The sequence below is a fragment of the Megalobrama amblycephala genome, linkage group LG4 (genome assembly GCF_018812025.1).
Source record: "Megalobrama amblycephala isolate DHTTF-2021 linkage group LG4, ASM1881202v1, whole genome shotgun sequence".
Taxonomy (NCBI): Eukaryota; Metazoa; Chordata; class Actinopteri; order Cypriniformes; family Xenocyprididae; genus Megalobrama; species Megalobrama amblycephala.
The window spans coordinates 18926119-18952151 of NC_063047.1; the positions used below are offsets into that span (position 1 = coordinate 18926119).

The 26033-nt window shown below is 35.1% G+C and overlaps 1 protein-coding gene across 1 annotated transcript; it reads left to right on the forward strand.

Moving 5' to 3' along the window:
- Positions 1-1662: 1662 nt before the first annotated feature.
- Positions 1663-24686, forward strand: me2 (malic enzyme 2, NAD(+)-dependent, mitochondrial). Its single transcript, XM_048188062.1, has 15 exons — positions 1663-1821; positions 10700-10831; positions 13424-13557; positions 14593-14742; positions 15153-15228; positions 15475-15636; positions 15852-16065; positions 16282-16379; positions 16503-16616; positions 19319-19430; positions 19809-19951; positions 22109-22211; positions 22332-22402; positions 23259-23357; positions 23819-24686. The coding sequence occupies exons 2-15, from the start codon at positions 10724-10726 to the stop codon at positions 23978-23980; spliced, it is 1746 nt and encodes a 581-aa protein (XP_048044019.1). The 5' UTR covers positions 1663-1821; positions 10700-10723; the 3' UTR covers positions 23981-24686.
- The last annotated feature ends 1347 nt before the right edge of the window (positions 24687-26033 follow it).

Genomic DNA, 26033 nt, shown 5'->3' on the forward strand with positions numbered 1-26033 from the left:
AGAAACTCAGCTGTAGTTAACTGCGACCTCTTCTGGTCATAGAGCGAACAGTCATGATCTCTATGTCAATGCATTAGGCTATATAAAGATAAGCAGATATTAGTTTATCTCAAAATGTCAGTCTGTAATATCAGTTGAATACGTGTTCAACAAACTCGATAATATAATATAAACAAATAAGTAGTTCTAAAAATTGACAGTCATTCAGAACATATGAAGAATAAACTGAAATTAATAAATTAATAAGAATAATTAAATAAACATGCAAAACGTTATTAGAATATGCAAATTAGAAATGAAACAAATCTACACACAAGGTCTTCCTTTTCTTCTTTCTTCCTTTTTCTATCAACAATCAGTCAAAATCTACACTATTAGCCTATATAGAATTGTGTATTAATAATAATAATAAGCTAATAATTCATGTATTATCAATAATAATAATATATACACTACCAGTCAAAAGTTTGGAAAAATTACTATTTTTATTAAGTCTCTTATGCTCATTAAGGCTGCATTTATTTCATAATAAATACAGAATAAACAATAATATTGTGAAATATTATTACAATTTAAAATGATGGATTTCTATTTTAATATACTTTAAAATGTAATTTATTCCTGTGATCAAATCTGAATTTTCAGCATCATTACTTCTGTCTTCAGTGTCACATGATCCTTCAGAAATCATTCTGATATGATGATTTATTATCAATGTTGGAAACAGTTGTGCTGCTTAATATTAATTTATAACCTGTGATACTTTTTCAGGATTCATTGATGAATTAAAAAGTTTAAAAATATCAGCATTTATTTAAAACAGAAATCTTTTGTCAAAATATATACACTACCATTCAAAAGTTTGGGGTCGGTAATTTTTTTCTTTCTTTTTTTTTTGAAAGAAATTAATACTTTTATTCAGCACGGATGTGTTAAATTGATAAAAAGTGATAGTAAAGATTTATATTGTTAGAAAAGATTTCTATTTTGAATAAATGCTGTTCTTTTTAACCTTTTATTCATCAATGAATCCTAAAAAAAAAAAATATCTACATTTTCCAAAAAAATATTAAGCAACACAACTGTTTTCAACATTGATAATAACTGAGTATCAAATCAGCATATTAGAATGATTTCTGAAGGATCATGTGACACTGAAGACTGGAGTAATGATGCTGAAAATTCAGCTTTGATCACAGGAATAAATTATATTTTAAAGTATATTAAAATAGAAAACCATAATTTTAAATTGTAATAATATTTCACAATATTATTGTTTTTTTCTGTATTTATTATGAAATAAATGCAGCCTTAATGAGAATAAGAGACTTCATTCAAAAACATTAAAGTTTCCAAACTTTTGACTGGTATATATTACATTATATAATATTATTATTATGAATAAAATGATATTTAATAATCAATTTATTATAAATAATATTATTATTACTGTCTTACTGTATTAGTAGGCTAAAAATAGACTAAAATGCAAAAACTCCTCAACTTGCAACTCAACTCTGACTTGCAAAAACTTGCAAAAAGGTCATTACGGTGATTTCGTCATTTTCCTTCCGCTTCTGTGGTCGGTTGTTTCTGCGCTTCTTATACGAGCTTCACGGTAAATTCAAGTACTATGGCGTTCCTCCTCTCTGATTGGCTGTTGGCTTGTGTGTTAGAATGTCTCGTGCCAAGAGCGCTCGCGGCTGTCACTCACTCTGCACGGCCTGACGCATATATCACTGGCCAGCACGTTTATCTTAAATATAATGTGTACTCGCGTATTATTGTGACCAGAGGACTCTGAGACGTTTAAAGGAAAAGGTAAGGTTTGACATATATCCTTTATGAGCGCTCTGGAGGGGATGAATGGAGTGTTTTGACCGTTTTGTGTTAGCTTAGCTGAACAGCAGCTGTCATCATCTCATCAGATCCTCTCATTCATTATTAGACTCACGCGCATCACATCCTACAGTGTGTTTACATGCATGATTGTCAATAAGTTCACGGATGTGTTTACGGTTTAATATGATCAATATTTTGGTTCTACACCTGTTGCTCTTTGGGTTTGCTCAATTAACTAATGGTTTCAGTGCTGTAAGTCTGTTTAATAGGTTTATGGTTAAAGATCTAAGCTGGTAACAACACTACATGTGTTTATTTCATCCATTGGTTTCCATTTTGGGCTATTTTGCTTCTATAACTTGCTTCTTTCAGGCTAGTGGAAAGAAAACATTCAAAATACTCATGCATTTACTTTATCTATTTGAGTGTGATATATTTAAATTACAATGCATACTGTATTTTTAATTTATATGTACAAATTCAGCTTCTATGATGTAGTAGTTAAAGATCTTGACTAGCTTGTAGGTTTGTATTCAATTAAGATCTAGGCTAGTAACTAAATGAAAGTTAACTTCAAACCCTGAAGGTAGTGATCTGTGAACAATTCTGATTGTCTTGTACTACTTTCTACAAAATCCTGCTTTCACAAATGAACTTTTATGGGTAGTGTCTGTGAATTAGTGGTTTAAAGGGTTAGTTCATCCAGAAATTAAAATTCTGTCATTTATTACTTACCCTCATGCCGTTCCACACCCGTAAGACCTTCGCTAATCTTCGGAACACAAATTAAGATATCTTTGATGAAATCCGATGGCTCAGTGAGGCCATTTTACTTTACTTCGGTAAAGTTGGTTTTATATTCACACGTTTGGCCATCCGTATTCAATAGCCTTGTTAATCACACTACATTGGACATTCAGTGGACATTCACAAGTAAATATGCCATTAAAACAATACTTGCCTATTTTGATCGACTGTGAAAAATGTTGTAAGTTGACAATCGTTGGTTGTCAATATCATGTCGCTGCTTAAAATTCGCAAACATCAATTTATTGCACATTTATTGGAAAGTCTGAATTCATCAGAAGTCCGAATGTGCGAATATAAAACCAACTTTACCGAAGTCCTGCATAGCCAGCAATGACATTTCCTCTCTCAAGATCCATTAATGTACTAAAAACATATTTAAATCAGTTCATGTGAGTACAGTGGTTCAATATTAATACTATAAAGCAATGAGAATATTTTTGGTGCGCCAAAAACAAAACAAAATAACGACTTATATAGTGATGGCCAATTTCAAAAGAATGCTTCAGGAAGCTTCGGAGCATAAATGAATCAGTGTGTCGAATCAGCTGTTCGGAGCACCAAAGTCACGTGATTTCAGCAGTTTGGTGGTTTGACACGCGATCCGAATCATGATTCGATAAGCTGATTCATTATGCTCTGAAGCTTCCTGAAGCAGTGTTTTGAAATCGGCCATCACTATATAAGTCGGTATTTTGTTTTTTTGGCGCACCAAAAATATTCTCGTCGCTTTATAATATTAATATTGAACCACTGTACTCACATTAGGGCTGGGCGATATATCGCATGCGATTCTCACGCGCATTTCGTCAGTAAAGCCGGTTCCCTGATTACCGCTAAATCGCCATCACCTGCTTTCAAATGGAGCGCCTTTTAATAGACAAAGCCGTAGTTCACGGAGAAGCCACGCAAAATCGCGTTCAGTATCCTCATTGTGTCCTCATTGTGTCATTAATCAACTCACTTGCATGTACTTAATTTTACTGTATTTAGTTTCACAATTCACAGAAATGATTGCAGAAGCATTGCATTCTCTTACTCAGCATGTGTTCATCAACTTTGCCAAATCATGGGCTTGTTTTTGCTGAGCAAGATCACATCAGGCAGATCTTGTGTGACTTCCCATTTGGTCCCTAAAATAACCTTCAGTGTCACTTGTTAAAGGTTATAGGTCATGGGAACCACCTTATAGAAAGAATGCTTGTTTTCTGAGGCACATTTACGGTATTGATGTGTAATCTGTAATAAATTGTAGATACTTTGTAGACAGTGCTGGGGAGAAAACATACAAATTGTATTGGGTTATTTTTGATTCCAAAGTTAGAAAAATTGTAGTTAGTAACATAATCCATTACATTACACATTTGAGGTAATATAATCTGATTACTTTTAGATTTCTTTTGACCTAACTCAATAAATAATATTGAACCATATTGATATAAAAATACAGAGAAAGAAAATATATTCTATTCTTTATCATCAACATGAAGTGCATTACGTCAGGGTTTCCCAGACTGAGGTTCTTGAGTTTAATGAAAAGCTATTAAGTAATTATATCATAAACATTTAAAATGAAATCAAAATAAAAAACTTACTAAAAAAGATTAATTTTTTTGTTTGTTTGTTACTTGCATGTCATGTTCTCTGACATCAGAGAACCGTGAACTTAATTTTATTATTATTATTGTTGATTTAATATTATTATTGACCTAACGTATTAACTTAAAATCTCAGGAGGTACTTCAATTAAATATATTAGGTCAAAGAGGTTCAGCTGACAAAAAAGTTGGGGAATCCCTGCATGGCATGTAAATGAAATTATGTGAATTTGTACCTTTTAATGTGTTTGAAAGACAAAAGCCTTCTCAAAGACAGTAATACATGGTTAAATGACTCAATGAGTGATAATTCAGATAATAATTAATGTGTTCGTCAGGAGCCGATTAGATATGCAATGTTGCAATGTTGAGAAAACACTTGAAATGAAAGTGAAATGATTTCTGTAAATCCAGTGTAAATGCTGGTAAAGACCTTTTGAACGTATATAAGCAGTTTTTAGATAGGAAAATTTAAAATATAAAAAAGTAGTAGTAGGGAGAATCACTGAATTATGAATAACTTTCTGCCATTGTGAGAATAACATAATCATGTAATCATTAAGTCTGACTACGAGTATTTTTAAATGTTTATATAATCTAATTACAAGCACTTAATTTATAAAGGCATTCCTGTAGCTCTAACAGTATTGCATGCCAGAAGCGTTGTCAAGGTCATGGGTTCGACTCCCAGGGAATGCATTAACTGATAAAATGTATAACTTCAATTCAAAGCAAGAAGCATCTGCCGAAAGTATAAATGTAAACTATGGCTGCACGATTTTGGAAAAACTGACATTTTTTCTGCAACTATATATTGCAATATGAAAAAATAAAGGAAGTTTCACTTGAATAGTTATATTGGAAAAGAATGAATCTTTCTACAATGATTTGGGTGATTTCATTGAAGAGTGCATCTGCGTATAAATTTTTATTATTTTTTACTCTAAAACCTTATTTAAAGTCCCCCTGAAATCAAAATTTAAGTTTTCTAGCTTTTAGTATGAATATGTTAGCCTTAAGGTTATGAATAAGCTGGTGTGTTCCAAAACGATGACAAAATTCACATTTAAGAGATATAAGCATTCAAAACTTAGTCTCTCACTTTCGCTAAAATGGACCACAGATTTCCATGACATCACCGCATACTTCAGCGTCTCTTCAGAGCTTCTGTCCAATCAAATGCTCTCTAGAATCTGAAGTCCCGCCCCCTACATTATAAATAGACATGGACCCATTTCAATTCTGCACAGAATGCTATATTTTAAAGCGATATGGAGGAGATTAGGAGGAGAAACGGTTAGAGATTAGAAGGAAACCTAGGTTTTACTGGCTTAGCTGTGATATAAACAAAATGCTATTGGTTATTTTAAAAAAGGGGAGGAGCTGATAGATACGTCTTCCTGTTTCAGTTGAATAATGCTGCTCGTTCTAAGGCACTTCAGTGGGCCTTTAAGTGCAAAGCCCTGTTGTAATTGTAAAATTACATTGTAGGTTGTTGATCTCTTGCAGATAACTGTCTATTCCTCAGGATGAAAAATTTTGCTTTAAATAATCTTGGAATGTTTTGTGTTTTGGGTGAACTGTTTCTTTAAATGCAGATGTCCCAGTTTGAGCTTCCTGCCCTGTCATTGTTGCAGCCTTGAGCGGTACACTTAAACTTGTGATTGTGACGTCTCTGCTGTGAATCACACTGGATGAAACCGTCCTGACCTAGCAACAGTGATGATATCAGCATGCACACTACCTCTATTGTGTACTTTGACTTTTTTTAATGACCCAGAAGAACATGGTATAATAAATCGATAAAGAGCGACCGTGGGTGACTATAAGGGTTTGGCTTTGGGTTTGTACAGGTTTCACTTCCTCTACGTAATGCAAAGCAGGCAACTTCAGTGCTGACATGACTATGTTCAACTGCTCACATGCCTGCATATACAAACCAGCAGTCATGAGACGTCTGATTATGTTGGTTTAGATTTGAGTATGTGATTGAATCTTCTTTGATGTTACAGCCGCATCCTATTAAAATGGACGTTTGAGGCGTAGGATAATTCTGCTGGTTTAATATGTTTGTGCTTTGTAATTTGATTCATCACTGTTTTTGTTTTGCATTACTGTGAGCTTTTCTCATTGTAAAAGGATCAGTGTTATCAGATTATGCGGGTAAACTAGCATGACTTTTAACTTTTAACCCAAAAATGAACATTTTGTAATTATTTCCTCACATATAAATTTGTTATTCCTAATTTTTTGGAAAAAAAAATTTTTGGTGCATAATATGTAGTGGGTTTTAATGGTTTTTTTTTTTGGTTTTTTTTGGAGATTCCCAATCTTTTTTTCAGCCAAATTCCTTGAAACTAAAATAGATTTTAAGTTATTTTAATTATTTTACAACACATTTGCATGGTTCTCTGATGTCAGTTAATGGCCACATAACATGCAAGTAAACTATTTATTTATTTAAAATATATATTTAGAGTGTTTTATTTTTATTTGTTTTTACTTTAAAATAATTTATTTAGTTTAATTTTACATTTTTATTATTTAATAAATCATTTTCGTCAACTTACGAACCTCTTGCTGTTCCCTCACGAACCCCAGTTTGGGAAACCCTGATTTGGACGGTATATTCTGGGTTAATCTCATTCATTTCCCTGATTCCCTGTGTGTGGCTGAGATTGTGAGTGTGAAATCACTGTAAGTGTGTGTGACGCTGACGACGAGAGAGGGATAGTGTCTCTTGGACTGTAAGGTCAGTGCGTGGGGGAAGGGAGATGATTGTTCGTATGGTGTTTAGGCATGTAATCTGATGTATTCTTAAAGGGATATTTCATGCAACAATTTACATTGTTTACCAAGAACTGTCATTTGCCTTGGTGGGCCAATGCTGCATTGTCATTATGTCTAGGGATGCACCGAAATGAAAATTCTAGGCTGAAACCAAAAATTCAGGATGCACTTGGCTGAAGACCGAAACCAAAATAGAAATAATACTTTAATAATCAGTTAACTAATCAAACTTATTTAATAATCCTCACTCAAATAGCTAAAACTGAGTTATACAAACATTTAAATTTCACACAAGGCAGTTTTTATATCAACTTTTTAATAACAGAATTGTTTCTACTCCAGTTTGTTGGTAAAACATAAACATTTAAATGACAATAAACCATAATAACTTGTTTTTATACCAGATTTATTCAAACATGCATTAAATAATGAAGACATTGCTAACAGATTAAGTAAAAATATGAATATGTAATATAGTGCATATATTTAGCAAAATGCTCTTCTCTAGAGTTTTTTAGGACTGTTACGCGTTTGATGTTAAGAATGGGATGTTCTCATAACATTTTGGGCGAGACAACTGTTACCAGGTGTGGTGCAGATCAAAGATGATACAGACAGGGTAGGTTTTGAAAAACTTTGACGTTGTGAATGAGTTTACAAAAGAATTTAGAGAATAGAAAAAAAAATATAACATTACACAAAGGAAGCAGGAGTGTCACCCAAATAAAAGAAATAAACAAAATAAACCGATCCTTACAACTAACCTCTAAACTGACTAACAAAAGGAAATGTGAAAATAAAACCGAAATCTTCAGCGTATACGACGCCCAAACTAAACTATCATAATCTACAAACAAAAATACAAAGGTGGTGCGACACTCACAAACCTAGACTAACATAATACAAATGAATCTAACCAAAACCATAAACAAAAAGCTCAAGGCTATGTTACTTAGTTAGATGGAGTAACTTTAATTTGACACGCACAACGGCAAAACTCCAACACGGACATTGTTACACGAATCTATAAATAGATCAAAGCTCACGTCACAAAGCAAAACTGCACAAAGTGAGTTAACCGGAGAAACAAATGGCAATAGCCCGAAACGAATGGCCACATTGGAGCATGAGGTACGCTGGCCTGGCGCACGCCACACACGGTCAATTCAAGCCCTTAAATACAGCTGATGCATCAACAAATAGGCAGGGCATCATGACAGCAGAAATGAAGATTGGCAGCCGAAGCAGCCAATAAACACCGACCTGCAGAAGAGCGTAAAAAGTGCACACACAACACACGTGGAACGTAACACTCTCCCCCTTAATATAAAACTATATGGACTAAAAAAAAAAAAAAAAAAACATATAGTTTTAACATTTCTTACTCCCCTTTTAAGCTCTTGACAAAGCATCAGCCATTATATTTTCTGAACCTTTCTTGTGTTCAATCTTCAGATGATAACCTTGAACAACCAAGGACCAGCGCATCAGCCGCTGATTGTGGTTATGCATGCGGGACAGGAATACTTGAGGTATTCCTGTAGAGATTTTATGGACATTGAATAGCTTGCTTGAGGTCAATGTAACGTTAAGTGATATTAAGCTGTTTTATTGACGTCTTTCCCCAGTAAAAACACTGATTGGGCGATTACATGAGACAGGATTTATTGTGCTGTATCTTTCAACATACCTTCTGGTGTTCACCCATGTTTATTTCGTGCTGTAACCAGTAGTAAAGAGGAGATGAGATGATTTGTTCACGTGCGCTTGAACTGAGGCAGCGTCAGCGATCTGTCATGCCGTATTTAAGAGCGCCAAAATTACATTTGTTGGAATTTTCATAATAAAATTGACAGAATTTTTAAGTTGGAAATTTGCTTCATATTAAAAGTAACAAAGCACAAAGCTTTTTGCAATTATTGGATGGTAGGCATGCTACAAATGTTTTGTTCACGCATCAACGGAAAACAGCACACAAGATTTAAAAGATTTAAGAAAACATATAATTACCGATTAAAATCGAGAAATGAATATTGTCAATCCAGAGCTAGTGTCCACACAGCTGACATGTTTAACTGTTGTTGCTTATCCACGTTGTGTGCAGAAATAGATGCTGGACACAGTCAAAACGTGTTACTGGAAAAGTGCTAATTAACCGTCTGTTTTGGTCTCTGGTTTCTGCCCTCCAAAACCATTTCGGTGCAAAAACTGTTTCGGATGAAAATTTTTGGTAGCCGAAATTTCGATGCATCCCTAACAATGTGCATGTGTTTTTATGCATTGAAAACTTCAACATTTGCTTTTATGTGTTGATGTGCTTTGTTGTTGCAGATTATGTAATTTTACGTATTACACCAAGTTAAAGTCATTTAGTTTCCTAACAGATGAGATTTTGATGAAGTTGCTTCAGTGAGTGGTGATAGTGTTGGTACCATCAGTTAAAATGGGTTCAAATGTAAAAAGGGATGCCCGAAATGTTTTATAAGCCAAACTGTTTTTACCTAAAATATTTGCTTAAATTGCCCCCTGACGTGACGTGCATGACGTGCATCTGTTTTTAGTAAGTGTTTTAAGTTTTAGTTTTATTAAAATTATTAATTTTAAATTGACATTTGAATGATTTTGTTGTACTTTCATTCTCTTCTCCAGGGTCGCAGTTCTTCAGTGCTGTGTGTGCTCTGATAATCTTTATAAGGACTCTGGAATGAATGTTTATCAGTACAGCAGTGACTCAGTGATAATGTTCTCAGTGAGGATTGTGGTGTGAGAATCCAGTGCTGCTGACAGATCAGACATAATAATTCAATAATCGCCTCTTCTATCAGATGCTTCTAATCTGAATGATCTGTATGTGTCTGGGTGCATTAAAGGGGTCTTTGATTAAGATTTTAACTTTAGTTAGTGTGTAATGTTGCTGTTTGAGCATCGTAACTTTGCAGATGTTGTTTATGATCAAAGTTCAATGCAAAGGGAGATTTTTAAAGACTATAACAAGCTTTTTCCCAGGTTAGTCACATCACAAACCCCAAAATTTACATAAACCCCGCCCCCGAGAAGACACAACAAAGGGGGCGGGGCCATGTTGGGCTGCTTTAGAGAAGAGGAAGAGTTGTTGTAGTAGAGTGTTGTTGTCATGCCGTCATTTTACGCCGGACTGCTTCACAAACGAGGGTCAATTCAACACAAAAGATGAACATGACGGCACATGCTAGTCAATGAGTTGAATCAACTCCACAGCAACTACATAAATTTATCCACTAACCATTCAGAAACGTCCAGTTTAATTCTAAAAGTTGTAACTTCTTCCTGAACAATGTAAGGCTGAACACCGTTACTGACAATCCTCATTTTGGCTGCGTGAGATTCTCCAGCTTTGTTGTTGCTGAGCTGTTAAAGCTCCACCCTCTTCTGGAAAGGGGGCCGGGAGCAGCAGCTCATTTGCATTTAAAGGGACACACACAGAAATGGTGTGTTTTTGCTCACACCCAAATAGGGGCAAATTTCATAAGCTCTAATAAATGGTCTGTGGGGTATTTTGAGCTGAAACTTCACAGACACATTCTGGAGACACCAGAGACTTATATTACATCTTGTGAAAAGGGGCATAATAGGTCCTCTTTAAGTATGTGTTTGTATGTTTATTTCCTTATTTTCTTTTGCAGGTGGTTGTCGGTATCATTGCAGCCATGCTGTCCAGACTAAGCACGAGTGTGAGGCCGTGTGTGAGCGTGTGCCGATGGGTTCACACTAAAGAGAAGGGGAAACCGCTCATGCTCAACCCACGTACCAACAAGGTTAGACTAAATACAATCTGTCCGTCCTTCTAGTTTGGTCCCAATGTCTTTTTCAGTCACCATTTATTCTGGTTTCCAATATCATCCATAGAAGAGTTGGAGAGTTGAATCTGTAATTTTCTGCTTTCAGTTGAAATAAATTATATAAGTGCCACAAAAACAATGAGGATCTCAATTGCAGTTACAGCAATAAACTTGAACACATGCATTTACATTAAATAACTCAACTGAATAATGACTGTTTACAATTTTCTACAGTTTTAGTTTTTTACTCCCCAATGTACTTAACACCATCCCTGTGTGTGTTGAGGGTCTGAATGCTTTTGTCTGGAAAACATTAGAGGAGTGACTCAGCAAAAGTGCCACGTATCCTGAAAAACATGGGTGTGTGCTTAATTTCTGTGCTGTAGACCACTGGTTTTGCTTCAGGACTCTTATTTTACTTTGGACATCAAGCATTGACCCAACACAGAACCCAAGATTGTTTACTGTACAATAGTAAGCTAAAATGTTTGATGGCTTCATGTTCTCAGCAGCCAATAATTCACATGGTGATCAACACAAACCATGTTTATTCTCGCTGCAATTGTATTTTATGCAGTCTGGGTTGTGTTTTCTTTTTCCTTGTGTAGTTTTTGTTTATGGTTTTTGAAGATGAAGTCATGTCCGTGTCATTATCTAACCCACCAGCCCTGTTATAAACAATCTCGCACCCCTCGAACATGCTCAAACAAACATATGTACACACTCCAGGCATATGGAGCGTAAAGGGAATGCAATTCCGCCATGAGCTGTAGGTTATAGATGGGTGTTTCCCCCTCGCTGTCCCTCATTGGTCGCTGTTCTGCTTTGATCTCCTCCCTATAGATGCCCTGTGTTGGGTTTCCTCCTCACACACAGGATGCATGCATTACATTTGTGGCACCTCAGGTCAAAGAGTCATGCATGGCTTTAATATACAGAAGAGCAGGGCTGCTTCAGCTCTCCCCCAAACGCACATAAAGCAGTCTTTCAGAGTCTCTGTATGACCTATTGTGTTGTCTGCCCTCCATATGTCACATACTTCTGTGTGAACAATGCATTAGATTAGACCATCTGCAGTTGTCTTTGTGTGCATGGCTTTGTGTGTAATTTGTTAAGGCAAGCATCACTAGCATTGCTCATATTTATGTTTGGGGGGTTTTAACAAACCTCTAACCCTAAAGAAACTTTGCTGTTGCACCAATAAAATTGTATCTGTTTGTAGATGGTGTAGTCCTGACCGTGTGTACTTGAAGTCTGACACATTACAAAAATTATTATTAATAATAATAATAATTCATATAATGTCATATAATGTATATGGTTTTGATCAGGTTTGTAAAAATCCGATTTATTTTATTTTATTTTATTTATACTTTAATTTGTATTATTTTATTTTATAATTGATGATTATTTTTGTTGTTGTTATTATTTACCTGTACATTTTTTAAATTTTATTTTCGCTCTTAGTGATTCTTTATTTTTATATGAATTAATTTTTATTTGAATGAGACAATCTGACACATTCCAAAAATTATTATTATTAATAATAATAATAATAATAATAATTCATATAATGTCATATAATGTATATAGTTTTGATCAGGTTTTGTAAAAATCAGATTTATTTTATTTTATATTATTTTTATTTGTACTTTAATTTGTATTATTTTATTTGATAATTGATGATTATTTTTGTTATTATTTACCTGTAAATTTTTTTTTTTTTATTTTCGCTCTTAGTGATTCTTTATTTTATATGAATTAATTTTTATTTTGAATAAGACAATCTGACACATTCCAAAAATTATTATTATTAATATTAATAATAATAATAATAATAATAATTCATATATGTCATATAATGTATATAGTTTTGATTAGGTTTGTAAAAATCAGATTTATTTTATTTTATATTATTTTACTTTTATTTGTACTTTAATTTGTATTATTTTATTTGATAATTGATGATTATTTTTGTTGTTATTATTTACCTGTACATTTTTTTTTATTTTATTTTCGCTCTTAGTGATTCTTTATTTTTATATGACTTAATTTTTATTTTGAATGAGACAATCTGACACATTCCAAATAATAATAAAAATACTTATAATAATGATTATTTTTTATTATTTAATTTTTATAAATTATCACAAACCATAAATTATTTTTACATATGAAAATATATAGTGTTTTTTTTAAATCAGGTTTGTAAACATCTGATTTTCTTAATTTTTTTAAAAAAATATATATATTATTTAATTATTATTGATTTATTTTTGTTGTTGTTCAGACTTAAATAGAAAAGAAAAAATCCTGTACTCATTGCTAAAACAATATAAAATATTTAATGCAACTTTTTGTTATCTGATCATTGTCTGGATTTTTTTATTTTTATTTTAATCTAATTTAATAAGAATAGGCCAAAATTCGGCTGAACAAAACCTTTGGGTTGGGCTATTTTGACTTTGAAAACTCAGAACACATTAGCAACACCCTACCCAGAGTTTTACTGTAGTGAAAAAGTAAAAATCTTGTGTAAACATTCATTGTGTGTTTGTGTGCGCACAGGGCATGGCTTTCACTCTGAAGGAGAGGCAGATGTTGGGCATTCATGGTCTGTTACCACCAAAGATCGAGACCCAGGACACCCAGGCCATGCGTTTCCAGAAAAACCTGAAGAAGATGTCTGACCCACTGCAGAAGTACATTCATTCACATCACTACACATTTCTGATAATAAGAGCTGTTTGAATTTCATTTTAATTTAAAATTTCCATAAAAAATCTTAATTTTAACATGCATAATATGCATGACCCTTAAAGGGTTAGTTCACCCAAAAATTAAAATTCTGTCATTAATTACTCACCCTCATGTCGTTCCACACCCGTAAGACCTTCGTTCATCTTCAGAACATAATTAAGATATTTTTGATAAAATCCGATGGCTCAATGAGGCCTCCATTGCCAGCAAGATAATTAACACTTTCAAATGCCCAGCAAGGTACTAAAGACATATTTAAAACAGTTCATGTGACTACAGTGGTTCATATTATGAAGTGACGCGAATACTTTTTGTGCGCCAAAAAACAAAATAACAACTTTTCAACAATATCTACTGATGGCCGATTTCAAAACACTGCTTTACAAATCATTTGTTTCGAATTCGGAGCACCAAAGTCATGTGATTTCAGTAAACGAGGCTTTGTTACATCATGAGTGTTTTGCAATTTCAATAGTTCACGTGACTTTGGCAGTTTGATACGCGATTCGAACCACTGATTCGAAACAAATGATTCGTAAAGCTTCATGAAGCAGTGTTTTGAAATCGGCCATCACTAGATATTGTTGAATAAAGTCGTTATTTTGGTTTTTTTTTTGGCGCACAAAAAGTATTCTTGTCGCTTCATAACATTAAGGTTGAACCACTGTAGTCACATGAACTGTTTTAAATATGTTTTAGTACCTTTTTGAACTTCTGAAAGTGTTAATTATCTTGCTGTCAATGCAGGCCTCACTGAGCCATCGGATTTCATCAAAAATATCTTCATTGTGTTCAGAAGATGAACGAAGGTCTTAAGGGTGTGGAACGACATGAGGGAGAGTAATTAATGACAGAATTTTCATTTTTGGTTGAACTAACCCTTTAATATGAGAAATTTTGTGACCTAACCTAAGGCTGAGTGGCTACAAATGATCTTAGCCAACAATATCATAACCTGCTTTTCATTATTTGAGCAGGTATATCTACCTAATGGGGATTCAGGAGAGGAACGAGCGTCTCTTCTACCGCGTGCTCATGGAAGACATCGAAGCTCTCATGCCCATTGTCTACACGCCAACTGTTGGCCTCGCGTGTACGCAGTATGGACACATCTTCAGGAGACCCAAGTAAGCTACGCTTCATTAATTATTAACTATTAAACTTTGATACATTGAACCCATTTATGTGTAAATCACAGCTTTGATTGTATGCCCAACATGCTCTTATTCTCAGCTTGTCTTGAAGTTATTTTTAGATATGCAAGATGGCAGAAATATCAAATCAGCCTTTTCAAATCAGCTTTTATTGGCCAAGTTTGCATAACTAACAAGAAATTTTTCACCAGTATTGGAATTTGAAGAGGTCATATTATGCCCCTTTACAAAGTCTTGATATCCCGCCCCTTACCATAACCGCGAGTTTCGATGAGCTGATTTGTTTTGTTTCGTATGTAGTTAGTACTTTTTTTTGTGGTGAAGATTATCTCAGAAATACAGTTTGTGTGACAGAGAGAGTGAAGTTTTTTTATTCTCCCCAGAGGTCTGTTTATCTCCATTAAGGATCAAGGACATGTTCGTTCCATATTGGATAACTGGCCAGAAACCACTGTCAAGGTATTGGATTTCAACATTCCAGTGCTTTTCAATTTTCATTAAAGTGCATGTTTGATGTCACTGTTTGATTAGTGAGTTCTGTCATGATTTATTTACCCTCATGTCGTTTCAAATGCATATAATGACAACATTTTGATTTATTTGGGTGATCTGTCCCTTTAAGACTGTGATGTATGTATTAATTTGATGTCTTAAGAGACTTTTTGTTGGTATAGTGAGGGATCATTCATCTCTGTGTGTTTGTAGGCTGTAGTGGTGACGGACGGTGAGCGTATCCTGGGTCTGGGGGATCTGGGAGTGTATGGTATGGGTATTCCTGTAGGAAAGCTGTGTCTTTATACGGCCTGCGCTGGAATCCGGCCTGAGAGTTGCCTGCCGGTCTGCATTGATGTGGGCACGGATAATGAGGTTGGTAACCCTTCATTCCCAAACCAACTAGATTTGATGACTCTATCTATCTATCTACATTTTGGCATAATTCTGTGTGTTATTGTTTGTTCAAGCGCAAAAGACAATTCAATTCTGGCGTGTCATTCTGTGCACACGAGTCCTGTGTGTGTCACAGAGACACGACATTCACAGATTTTAAAGTAAAAAAAGGGATTATATGTGTGTTTGTGCAGAAGTTGCTGAGGGACCCGTTCTACATGGGTCTGTATCAGCGGCGTGACCGCTCTCAGCGCTACGACGATCTCATAGATGAGTTCATGGAGGCTGTGGTGGACAAGTACGGACAAGACACCCTCATCCAGTTTGAGGACTTTGGCAATCACAACGCTTTCCGGTTTTTGAAGAAATACCGTGAAAAGTACTGCACCTTCAATGATGACATCCAGGGTGAGTACCAGTAATCTCTAAGGCAAGAATCACTATTACTCATAGTGTTAGTGATGTAAACTCATCAAGAACCGTTTATGCTCCAGACAAGAATGATTCCTCACATCAGTGAGTCATATTGAGGAGAGGTGTGCTGTTGCTTTACTATTTGAAAATGAGAAATTATTATAATTTTTTCAAAATCTAAATGAAAATGATCATGTTTGTGTGTGGCAGGCACTGCATCAGTAGCTCTGGCGGGTTTACTGGCAGCTCAGCGTGTTGTAGGGAAGCCAATAACCGAACACAAAGTTCTGTTTCTGGGGGCTGGGGAGGTGAGCACACATGACACAGTTTAAAGCCACAGTGACGCAAACTCTCTTTTAATCTGTGTGGTTTGATTTGAGAAACTTAAGCACTGCCTGTGTTTTTAAGCTTTAAACAACTTTCACTTTTAGGCAGCTCTGGGAATTGCTAACCTGATCGTCATGGCGATGATGGAGTCGGGGGTGTCTCAGGCAGATGCCAGAAAAAAGATCTGGATGTTTGACAAATATGGTCTGTTAGTAAAGGTGAGCGAACATGGTTACATAAAGAGTATTTACACTTAAGTCACACTGAATGTCATGACAAAATATCACACTAAATTAAAGACCCTGTAAAGTCAATTCTGCGAATTCTTTCTAAACACTTTATAAATGTTACAAATGTATTGCTGAAACACATTACAAAGACTGTGAATTGTGTAATGCTTAATTGTGAAGTTAGAGTGTTAAACAGTTTTTCACCAAGTCTCTGCTCAGGATTTTTTGGGTGGAGCTAAAACGGGGGTCTGATGACGCACTGATGAACATGGCCCCGCCCCTAACACTATATAACTGTCGATGACGCACCGAGCGTGGCGCCGCCTCTAACTCTTACAGCGGTTCACTCGCTCAATCTCGAGTGTCATTACAGTTATACAACCCTTTGCACATTTAGCTAGTAATACCTTCGTCACGCAAATGCGTATTACATGGTTGTTATAATATACAATATGCTCGGTCTCCTTATTTAAATTTCCTAAAACGATGATATGAAGGATTCTAAAGTGATTGTTCTACACCGGATAATTTTACAAACTTTCATCAGACAGCTGGGATTCACAGATAATCCGCTGTTTTTGGTGAATGTGACTGAACAGACCTCGGCCCCCCCTCCCGCCTCGGCCGTCTTACCGTCCCGACGATAACCGATGATATATGGGGCCGGACAGAGTCTATTTTTTCGAGATTTTGATAACTTATTTCATTTACTTGCAGATTTTTTTTAATCATTCAAATTTGGCTGGGTGGTTAATAACACATTTTTCTGCGGTGTGACAAACTCAGAACACATACTTTAAAATGACTTTACAGGGACTTTAAAGTCTTTGCATAAATAGCTCAGAAATAGTGGGCCCTATTTTAAGCTCGTGGTCTAAAGCGCACGGCGCAAGTGCACTTGGGGCACGTCCGAATCCACTTTTGCTAGTTTAACGATGGGAAAAATGGTAGGTGCGCCCGGCGCATGGACGAAGAGGGTAGTCCCTATTCTCGAGTAAAGGGTGTGTTTTGGGTGTAACGTGCAATAAACCAATCAGAGTGCCATCTCCCATTCCCTTTGAAAGCCATTTGCGCTTGTGCCATGGCGGATTCGCTATTTACATGGCAGAATTTGCAAGTGGAAAAACTGAACGTTTCTCTAGCGAGGAAAAGGATCTGCTCGTGCACGAGGTTAAAGCACGTGAGCAGATCATCTACGGGAAAAGCCGGATTCCACCAAAACATTTTTCTTTATGCACACAATAATAATCTTTTACATTGTAATCCTTTTATTTTTAATATTTGGCATGTTTTTGTGCTGCTGCGCGTCCCTGTGTGTGTAACAAGCAGAGTGTAGCGCGTTGTGCACCTGCCTATAGGTGCATATTAATAACACACTCTTTAAATAATAAAAAAATACTGCAGCATTGACTTTAGACCAGGATTTAGTTGGTCAATGGCGCAATCGTTGCCTCAAAATAGCAACACGCCAACAATGCACCTGAACACACCTCATTTTCAGACCAGGACGCCCATAGGTGAACAGATGGGCGCAAGGGCATTTGCTATTTAAACAACGTGGCGCAGGACGTGAAAATGATAACTGCGTCGGGCTGAAACTAGCAAAGAACACTTGCGTCGTGCCTGGCACCACATTTGCGCCAGGTGTATGATAGGGTCCATAAAGTTGGCTCTCATCATTTGTTTGCACCATCATAAGTCTGATCACTTGGAAAAGTAGTAACATACTTTACCTCTTATCATTCATGACAAAGTTATAAGGCAAAGATTAATACTTGTAATTAGGAGTTTTTAAAATGCTTACTTTAAAATAGATTTTACTACGAAAATGGAATGTAAACCACTGATTAGTGAAACCAGGTTTTGAACCAGTTCATTGAATCAGAATTGAATTAAAATGAATCACACTTTTCAGTTTTTATTATCGTTAACTAAAAGAAAAACTATTTCAAATTTCAGTTTCTAATTTCTGTTACATTTAAGTTGAAGCACTGAAAAAAATAACTGGAAAACTTAAACTGAAATAAAAATAAATTAAACCTAAATAGAAATATTTAAATTAAAATAAACAAACAGACAGATGTATCAAGTTCACTGAATGAAATGAACCAATTCGCTAAAATGAATCAGATTTCTCAGTGCTGCTAGGGTTATTATCATTAACTAAAAGCAAAACTGTTAAAAACAAATTGGTTAATTTAAAAAAACTGAAATTACATTTTTATAATACATACATACATACATATATACATACATATATATATAAATAAAATAAACTAAATAAAAATTAGAAACTGAAATTTTAAAGTTTAAGTTGAAGCACTAAATTCACTAACTGGAAAACTAAAACTAAACCTAAAATAAAAATGTTATTACAAAATTACAAAAAATTAAAAAATTACAAAAGCACACAACAAAATTACTAAAAATGTAACTAAAATTAAGATAAAATGGAAAATATAAAAATTAAAGTTAATCAATATTAAAAAAAACTAATACTACCACTGAGGTTGTTTGCTGTCTCTAAAAACACCCAAATGCATTCACAGTGTTTTAGCAATCTGAGCTCCTCAATAAACTCTAAACAGGAATAGAAAATCTGTGCTATTGACCAATTTCTTCTTCTTTCACATGCTTGAGACTGACAACCGCAGTCCTCCAGTAATCCTTTGTGCGTTTCTGTTTTATAGGGCAGAGCTTATGAGACGGATAGTAATCAGGAGGCTTTTGTTCACTCTGATCCAGGGGACGTGAAAAGCTTCTTAGACGCAGTCAATGTTATTAAACCCACAGCGATCATCGGTAAGATGAGCTGCTTCTCTACGTCTTGCACTGAAATCCAACCCAACATCAATCTTTCTACCTCAGTTTAACCTTCATTTCATTTAGTTTCCTTTTAATGTTAGTCAAGGATTGCACCTCAATAGTTGTCATTTAGTTTTTCATGACCTAGAATTAAACAAGCTCCTTTTGTTGCTGTACCTTTAAGACTTCTGTATGACATTTGACATTTGAAATAACAACAATACTCCCCATCAGACTGTTGGATAATGAATAGGTTTACGTTTGTAAATGTGGGTTGCTGTTTTTTTTGCATAAAGCTGAATGCATCATGCATAACTCATAAATTCTGTATTAATATGTGTATAAATGTTTTGACCTCTTTCTCAATGTAAACAGGTGTGTCCGGGGCCGGCCGGCTCTTCACTCATGATGTCATCAGAGCAATGGGCAGCTTGAATGAACGTCCGATTATATTCGCCCTGAGCAACCCCACTGCCAAAGCAGAATGTACAGCTGAAGATGCGTACAGCCTCACACAGGTAAAATATCATTACTGCATTAACACTTTGAAGCCCTGACATATCTTTTTTTTTTTTTTTTTTTTAAATGGAACAATTTATTGAACCCTAAAGGATTAGTTCACTTCAGAATTAAAACTTCCTGATCATTTATTCACCCCCATGTCATCCAAGATGTTCATGTCTTTCTTTCTTCGGTCGAAAAGAAATGAAGGTTTTTGAGGAAAACATTCCAGGATTTTTCTCCATATAGTGGACTTCACTGGGGTTCAACGGGTTGAAGGTCCAAATGTCAGTTTCAGTGCAGCTTCAAAGAGCTCTACATGATCCCAGATGAGGAATAAGAGTCTTATCTAGTGAAACGATCTGTCATCTTCTAAAAAAAAAAAAAAATGTTATATACTTATGAACCACAAATGCTCATCTTGCACTGCTCTGCGATCAGTGATGGGAATAACGACGTTATAAATAACGCGCGTTACTAACGCCGTTACTTTTTGCAGTAACGAGTAATCAAACGAATTACTTTTTCTCCCGTTACAACGCCGTTAGCGTTACTGACAAAAAAAATGCCGCGTTACTATAATTGAGCTCACTGAAGCGTTTTTCATCCGAGTAAGCTCTCTCTCAGCCATAGGACCTGCAAAGTTTTTTTCTCTGGTGTGTGCTGCGGTTAGTCATACACAAATATAATTTTAAACTGATAATAATGTACGATGCGCTGTGTGTGTGTCTGTCAGAGCATGCGAGCTGAGCGCGAGCTCAAACCAGAATACCCTTTTTGATGCTTGATCGAAAATATGTGAAATGAGTTTTTTTCTAGTCGACTAGTAGTTGTTCATTTAAGCTATTAGTTGACTAATCACATTTATATTAATTTAATTTCTTAAATACTGGAGAGAATAAACCATAATAAGGAGCGTTTACATAATATAGGTTATATAGCACTCAAGGGCACGCATAATTGCCATAAAGAACCGGCAAAAGTAATGATTATGAGTGTGACAAAAACAGCAAGGAGACATTTTAATTGTTTATTAATAAAGTAATGTTTTCTGAATCTGTGTCGGCTGCAAAGATGAAGTTGACATTGCTGATTCTCATTGCTGATCATCTGCTCATATGGACGCGCCTAGAGAGATAACGCACATTTCATTCGGATTAGGCTAGCCTATATAATCAGAGTAGCCTCTTTCTTTTCGTGTTTAATTACTTCATTTTCGTTAAAGTAGATATTTCAAGCATTCTATAGATATATTTCTCATGTCTGCGAGGCAAGCAGCCTCTGAGTTTCAGTTCATTTAGCCTATAAGACGCGCTCCAGTTCACGCGCCAGTGATCGCGCCCGCGCCTCCATGTCATGTTTTTATTGTCTGCTATATTTGCTTCTTATCTATTAAATCCAAGCAATTGGATGATGAAACATTGATTAAAATTAAGATACAATTTTTACAAAACGAAATTCACTTTAAAGAGAGGCTTTCTATAAAACAAAACTTAATGAAGTGTTTAAAATCATGTCTGACCCACTCCATGTCTCCCGATATATTTGCGCATCTTATGATGCATCTTACTCATGCTGTTCACTTTTCATAATCGAATAAATGGATTTAAAACATAACATAGGACTATTTAAACATAAATATGAAACTACGTTTTCTTTAATGGCTACCAACACAGTACAGAGAAATTTCATGTCGTGAGCAAGAGCGGATCATGAGTCAGGAGTCGCATCAAGAATAATTTATTCTTAGACTTATATGTAATATTGGGGGCATTCAATTTATTTGGCATATTTTTATTTTTATTTTTTTTAAAGTAACGCAATAGTTACTTTCCCTGGTAATTAGTTACTTTTATAATGATGTAACTCAGTTACTAACTCCGTTACTATTTGTGAGAAGTAACTAGTAACTATAACTAATTACTTTTTTAAAGTAACGTGCCCAACACTGTCTGCAATGCACCACGCATTTTGTAATAACGTTGGAAAGGTCATGCGTGACGTAGGCGGAAGTATCGTGGTAGGGCGAATACCTGTGATCCATGTCCCCATAAAGGCAAGGTGTTCACAGATTAAATACATTTACACCTGTAGTCATGCACAGATCTCATGTATATATGGATTGTCATACCCGTATGAATATGAATATGAAAATATAAGTGTTTCTGTTACAGGGTCGGTGTTTGTTTGCCAGCGGCAGTCCATTTGGACCGGTGTCACTAGAAGATGGCAGAATACTGACCCCTGGACAGGGCAACAATGCTTATATATTCCCAGGTATTAACACACTAATTATATTAATGAATGTTTTGGTGGTTAGCTCTAAACACATCTACAGTTATCCAAATAAACAAACAAATAAATGTGTTGACCAGTAGGTTGTAATTGTGATTTCAGGTGTAGCTCTGGCTGTTATACTCAGTGGAGTCCGACACATCAGTGATACCGTCTTTCTTGAGGCCGCAAAGGTAAATACACAAAGACCAAAGTATCCACCTTCATTTTTGGCTTTTTGTAATTTGAATGTGTCTGGCTGGTAGTACTCACATCACAACGTCACCAAGAGCTCATTCTGAAAAAGGATGCTGTGACTGCCCACTTGGTGGTGCTATAACGAAAAAAACGTAAAAATGGCTATAACTTTGTAACCTGAAGTCTGATTGACTTGAAAATTGGCATGCAGTGTCTTTGTCCAAGGTACCAAGACTGCCTTTGAGGACATTTGAGTATCTCGAAAAATGCGACCAGCGGCGACCAATGACTTTTGCGCAGCTATCAGATAAAATAGGCCAATCAGAACGAAACTTGCTGGGCCTGTTTGACCCACGGCCCTAGAGGCCTGTGAGAAATTCCAAAGAAATTGGCCACCGGAGGGCGCCTTTGCGTTTTTCATGTGCATAAAGGATTGTAGGATTTTTTTCACACATGCCCATGACATTCATACCAAATGGTAGAACAACTCATTCTGAGCAACTTTGCCTCTAGGACCGCCACTGTCCATCGAATTGTTCGTTAAATATTGGAGATTATTACCGACTTTGGCAAACTAGTCCTAGGTTTTTGGCTCAATCTTGATAACTGTTAAAAAGCTTTGAAAAACCATATATTTCCTATGGTAAATTGCCGTCATTGGCTCTAAATGGTCTTTTCCATCTATGATCGATGGTACTAAGATGGTTACAGGCTTGATAATTAAAATATACCTTTTTACCCATATGCTTAAGGCTTTTAAAGCACTTGAACCCCGATAATTGCTATATCTTTACTTGTTTTTGTTGATATTTCATATTGTGGCTTGATAAAACAGTGGTTGTGTTGTTTCAGACTCTGGCGGATCAGCTCACAGATGAAGAGCTGAGTCAGGGCCGACTGTATCCACCGCTGTCCAACATCAGAGAGGTGTCACTACAGATGGCTGTCAAGGTGAGTGTGTTTTAGGACAGTCTTTGAAAGCCTCAAATTCAGTTGTATCAAATTTAAGGCCATAAAAATTTGTATAATATCTTAAATTGTATGAGAAATGATTTCAAGAGCTCTTAAATTTGGGGACAGAAAAAATTATACCACATGGTATTAATAATGGTATCTATCTATGGTAACATCCAACCCATAAAATGGCTCTAAAACATCAATTTAATCTTTACAGTTTAAATAATACAGGGGTTAATGAAAACAAAAGGTTTTATAAAATGATAAACCTCACATTTCCACCTTTAAACCGTTTTTTAAACAAACGAAATGAGTCAAAATCATAAAACATTCCATGGCGAGTGGTGACTTCTTTATCTGGTTATATATCTGCTGCTTATTGTATTATGAGGGACACAAATGTCATTTGTTGTGTATGATAACCCATTGCTAAGACAGTGTGTTTTTGTGCACAGGTGGTGGAGTATGTGTACTCAAATGGGATGGCGTTCCGATACCCAGAGCCTGTGGATAAGGAAGCGTACGTCAGATCAATTGTGTGGAACACCAACTACGATTCATTCGTGCCCGACATGTACGACTGGCCCGGGGTTTCTCACAGCCCCATTGTAGACTAGACGAGCACATGAGAAAATACCAGACGGAGAGAAACAGAACAAAAACAAGGAAGTCTGAAGGGAGTTTTCATTCTTCTGTTTTAGGCACTCCTTTTTTGTGTGCAACTTCTAGTATTTATTCATATTTCTGGCCTGTTGTTTAAATTGCAATTTTTTTCAGATGAATTTTACAAATTGTGCACATGTCTAGGTCACATTTCACTCCAGAATCAAAATAAATAAATGCAAAATAATATTTTGCATAAAGAAAATTAAGCCTGTTTTTAAGATCATTAAGATTTAGTTGCATTTTGACATTTTCATCACAATGATGAAGCACTTTTTACCCAAAATGCACTTACAAATACTTTATTCACATTTTAAAGCATTTACACATCATAGCATTTTGTTGTATTTTCTGCCATTTTTATTACTTATTACTTTGAATCTAATAATAAGAATCCATTGAGAATAATGGGAGTTAAAAATGAGGTATTATAGTGCTAAATTGTTATGAAACTAATGTCACAATGCAAAGTAACTTAATGGTCTAATTAGGCTTCATTTAATTTAAGCAAAATATATATTTTTTTCCTTTATTTTTTTACTCTGGCCATTGCTCCTGTGTTGGGTTTATTATGTGCCTTGTCACTCCTCACATTTGTTTTTAAATGCTGCGTGCAATGAAACCGTTTCTAAAATGAAGTCACACTCCATTTGTTCATTATGTTTGTGTTTGTTTCTTTTTGTGTCTGTAAGAGTCATTCATTTCATAAAGATCCATTTATTTCCTAGTGAAGGCGGAAATACAGGACATGAAGGACTAGCGGGGTTTCTAGTATATTGCACAATATTACAGCTATTGCATTGTGGTATGCATTTGTAGCTGTGACTGCGAGTTTTAGAAGATTTACCAGCAAATATTTACACACTTGTATGTGGATGCTTAGGATACAAACACATTCTTTATAATAATAATAATAAAAAAACAAAACAGGAAATTAATGTGATTATCACAAAATAAACCCAAACATTGTCATCTCTTTGAACTAATTACACAGCTACTTCCCAAATAAATGAATATATGGAAATATTGATTTGAGTTCAAATTATGTGAGAAGAATGCTGAGCGATATTAAACATATAAGACTATCACAGCTACACTATGTAGGTTTCATGCAACAGCAGTAAATTATACATTTAAATAGTCATTATATTGAATTATTTGACTGCACCAATTGACCAATCAGAAAGAAGTACCACTGTGGTATTACCTTATAAGTGCCTGCTTATATATCTTTATATAGTCATCGCTCATCGTATGTTAAAGGCCCGTTTACACCAAGAACGAAAACTATATTAGCGTCCACACCATCAGACATAATCATTCTGTTTGTTAAAGGGTTAGTTCACCCAAAAATGAAAATTATCCCATGATTTACTCACCCTCAAGCCATCTTAGGTGTATATGACTATCTGCTTTGTACGGAAGAGGATTAGGGCCAAGCAATAATAAAAAAATAAAACCATCTCGAGATTTAAAGTTGTTCAATTTCGAGAAAAAACTCGAGATAAAATGTTGAGAATAAAGTAATTAAATTATGAGAAAAAAGTCGTTAAACTACGAGAACAAATTTGAATTTGTTCGAATTTGTTCTCATAATTTAACGACTTTTTTCTCGTAATTTAATGACTTTATTCTCATTATTTAATGAGTTTATTCTCAACATTTCGTCTCGACTTTTTTCTCGAAATTTAACGTCATTTTTCTCATAATTTAACGAATTTGTTCTCGTAATTTAACGACTTTTTTCTCGTAATTTAATGACTTTATTCTCATAATTTAATGACTTTATTCTCAACATTTTATCTCGACTTTTTTCTCGAAATTTAACGACATTTTTCTCATAATTTAACGACCTTTTTCTCGTAATTTAATGACTTTATTCTCATAATTTAATGACTTTATTCTCAACATTTTATCTCGACTTTTTTCTCGAAATTTAACGAGTTTTTTCTCGTAATTTAATGAGTTTATTCTCAACATTTTATTTCGACTTTTTTCTCGAAATTT

Excerpts from the sequence above, each read along its gene's own strand:
- me2 (XM_048188062.1), top strand. The coding sequence starts at position 10,724 with ATGCTGTCCAGACTAAGCACGAGTGTGAGGCCGTGTGTGAGCGTGTGC. Across the intron at positions 22,403-23,258 it reads TCTTTCTTGAGGCCGCAAAG|ACTCTGGCGGATCAGCTCAC; the intron begins GTAAATACACAA and ends GTGTTGTTTCAG. Across the intron at positions 23,358-23,818 it reads CACTACAGATGGCTGTCAAG|GTGGTGGAGTATGTGTACTC; the intron begins GTGAGTGTGTTT and ends TTTTGTGCACAG.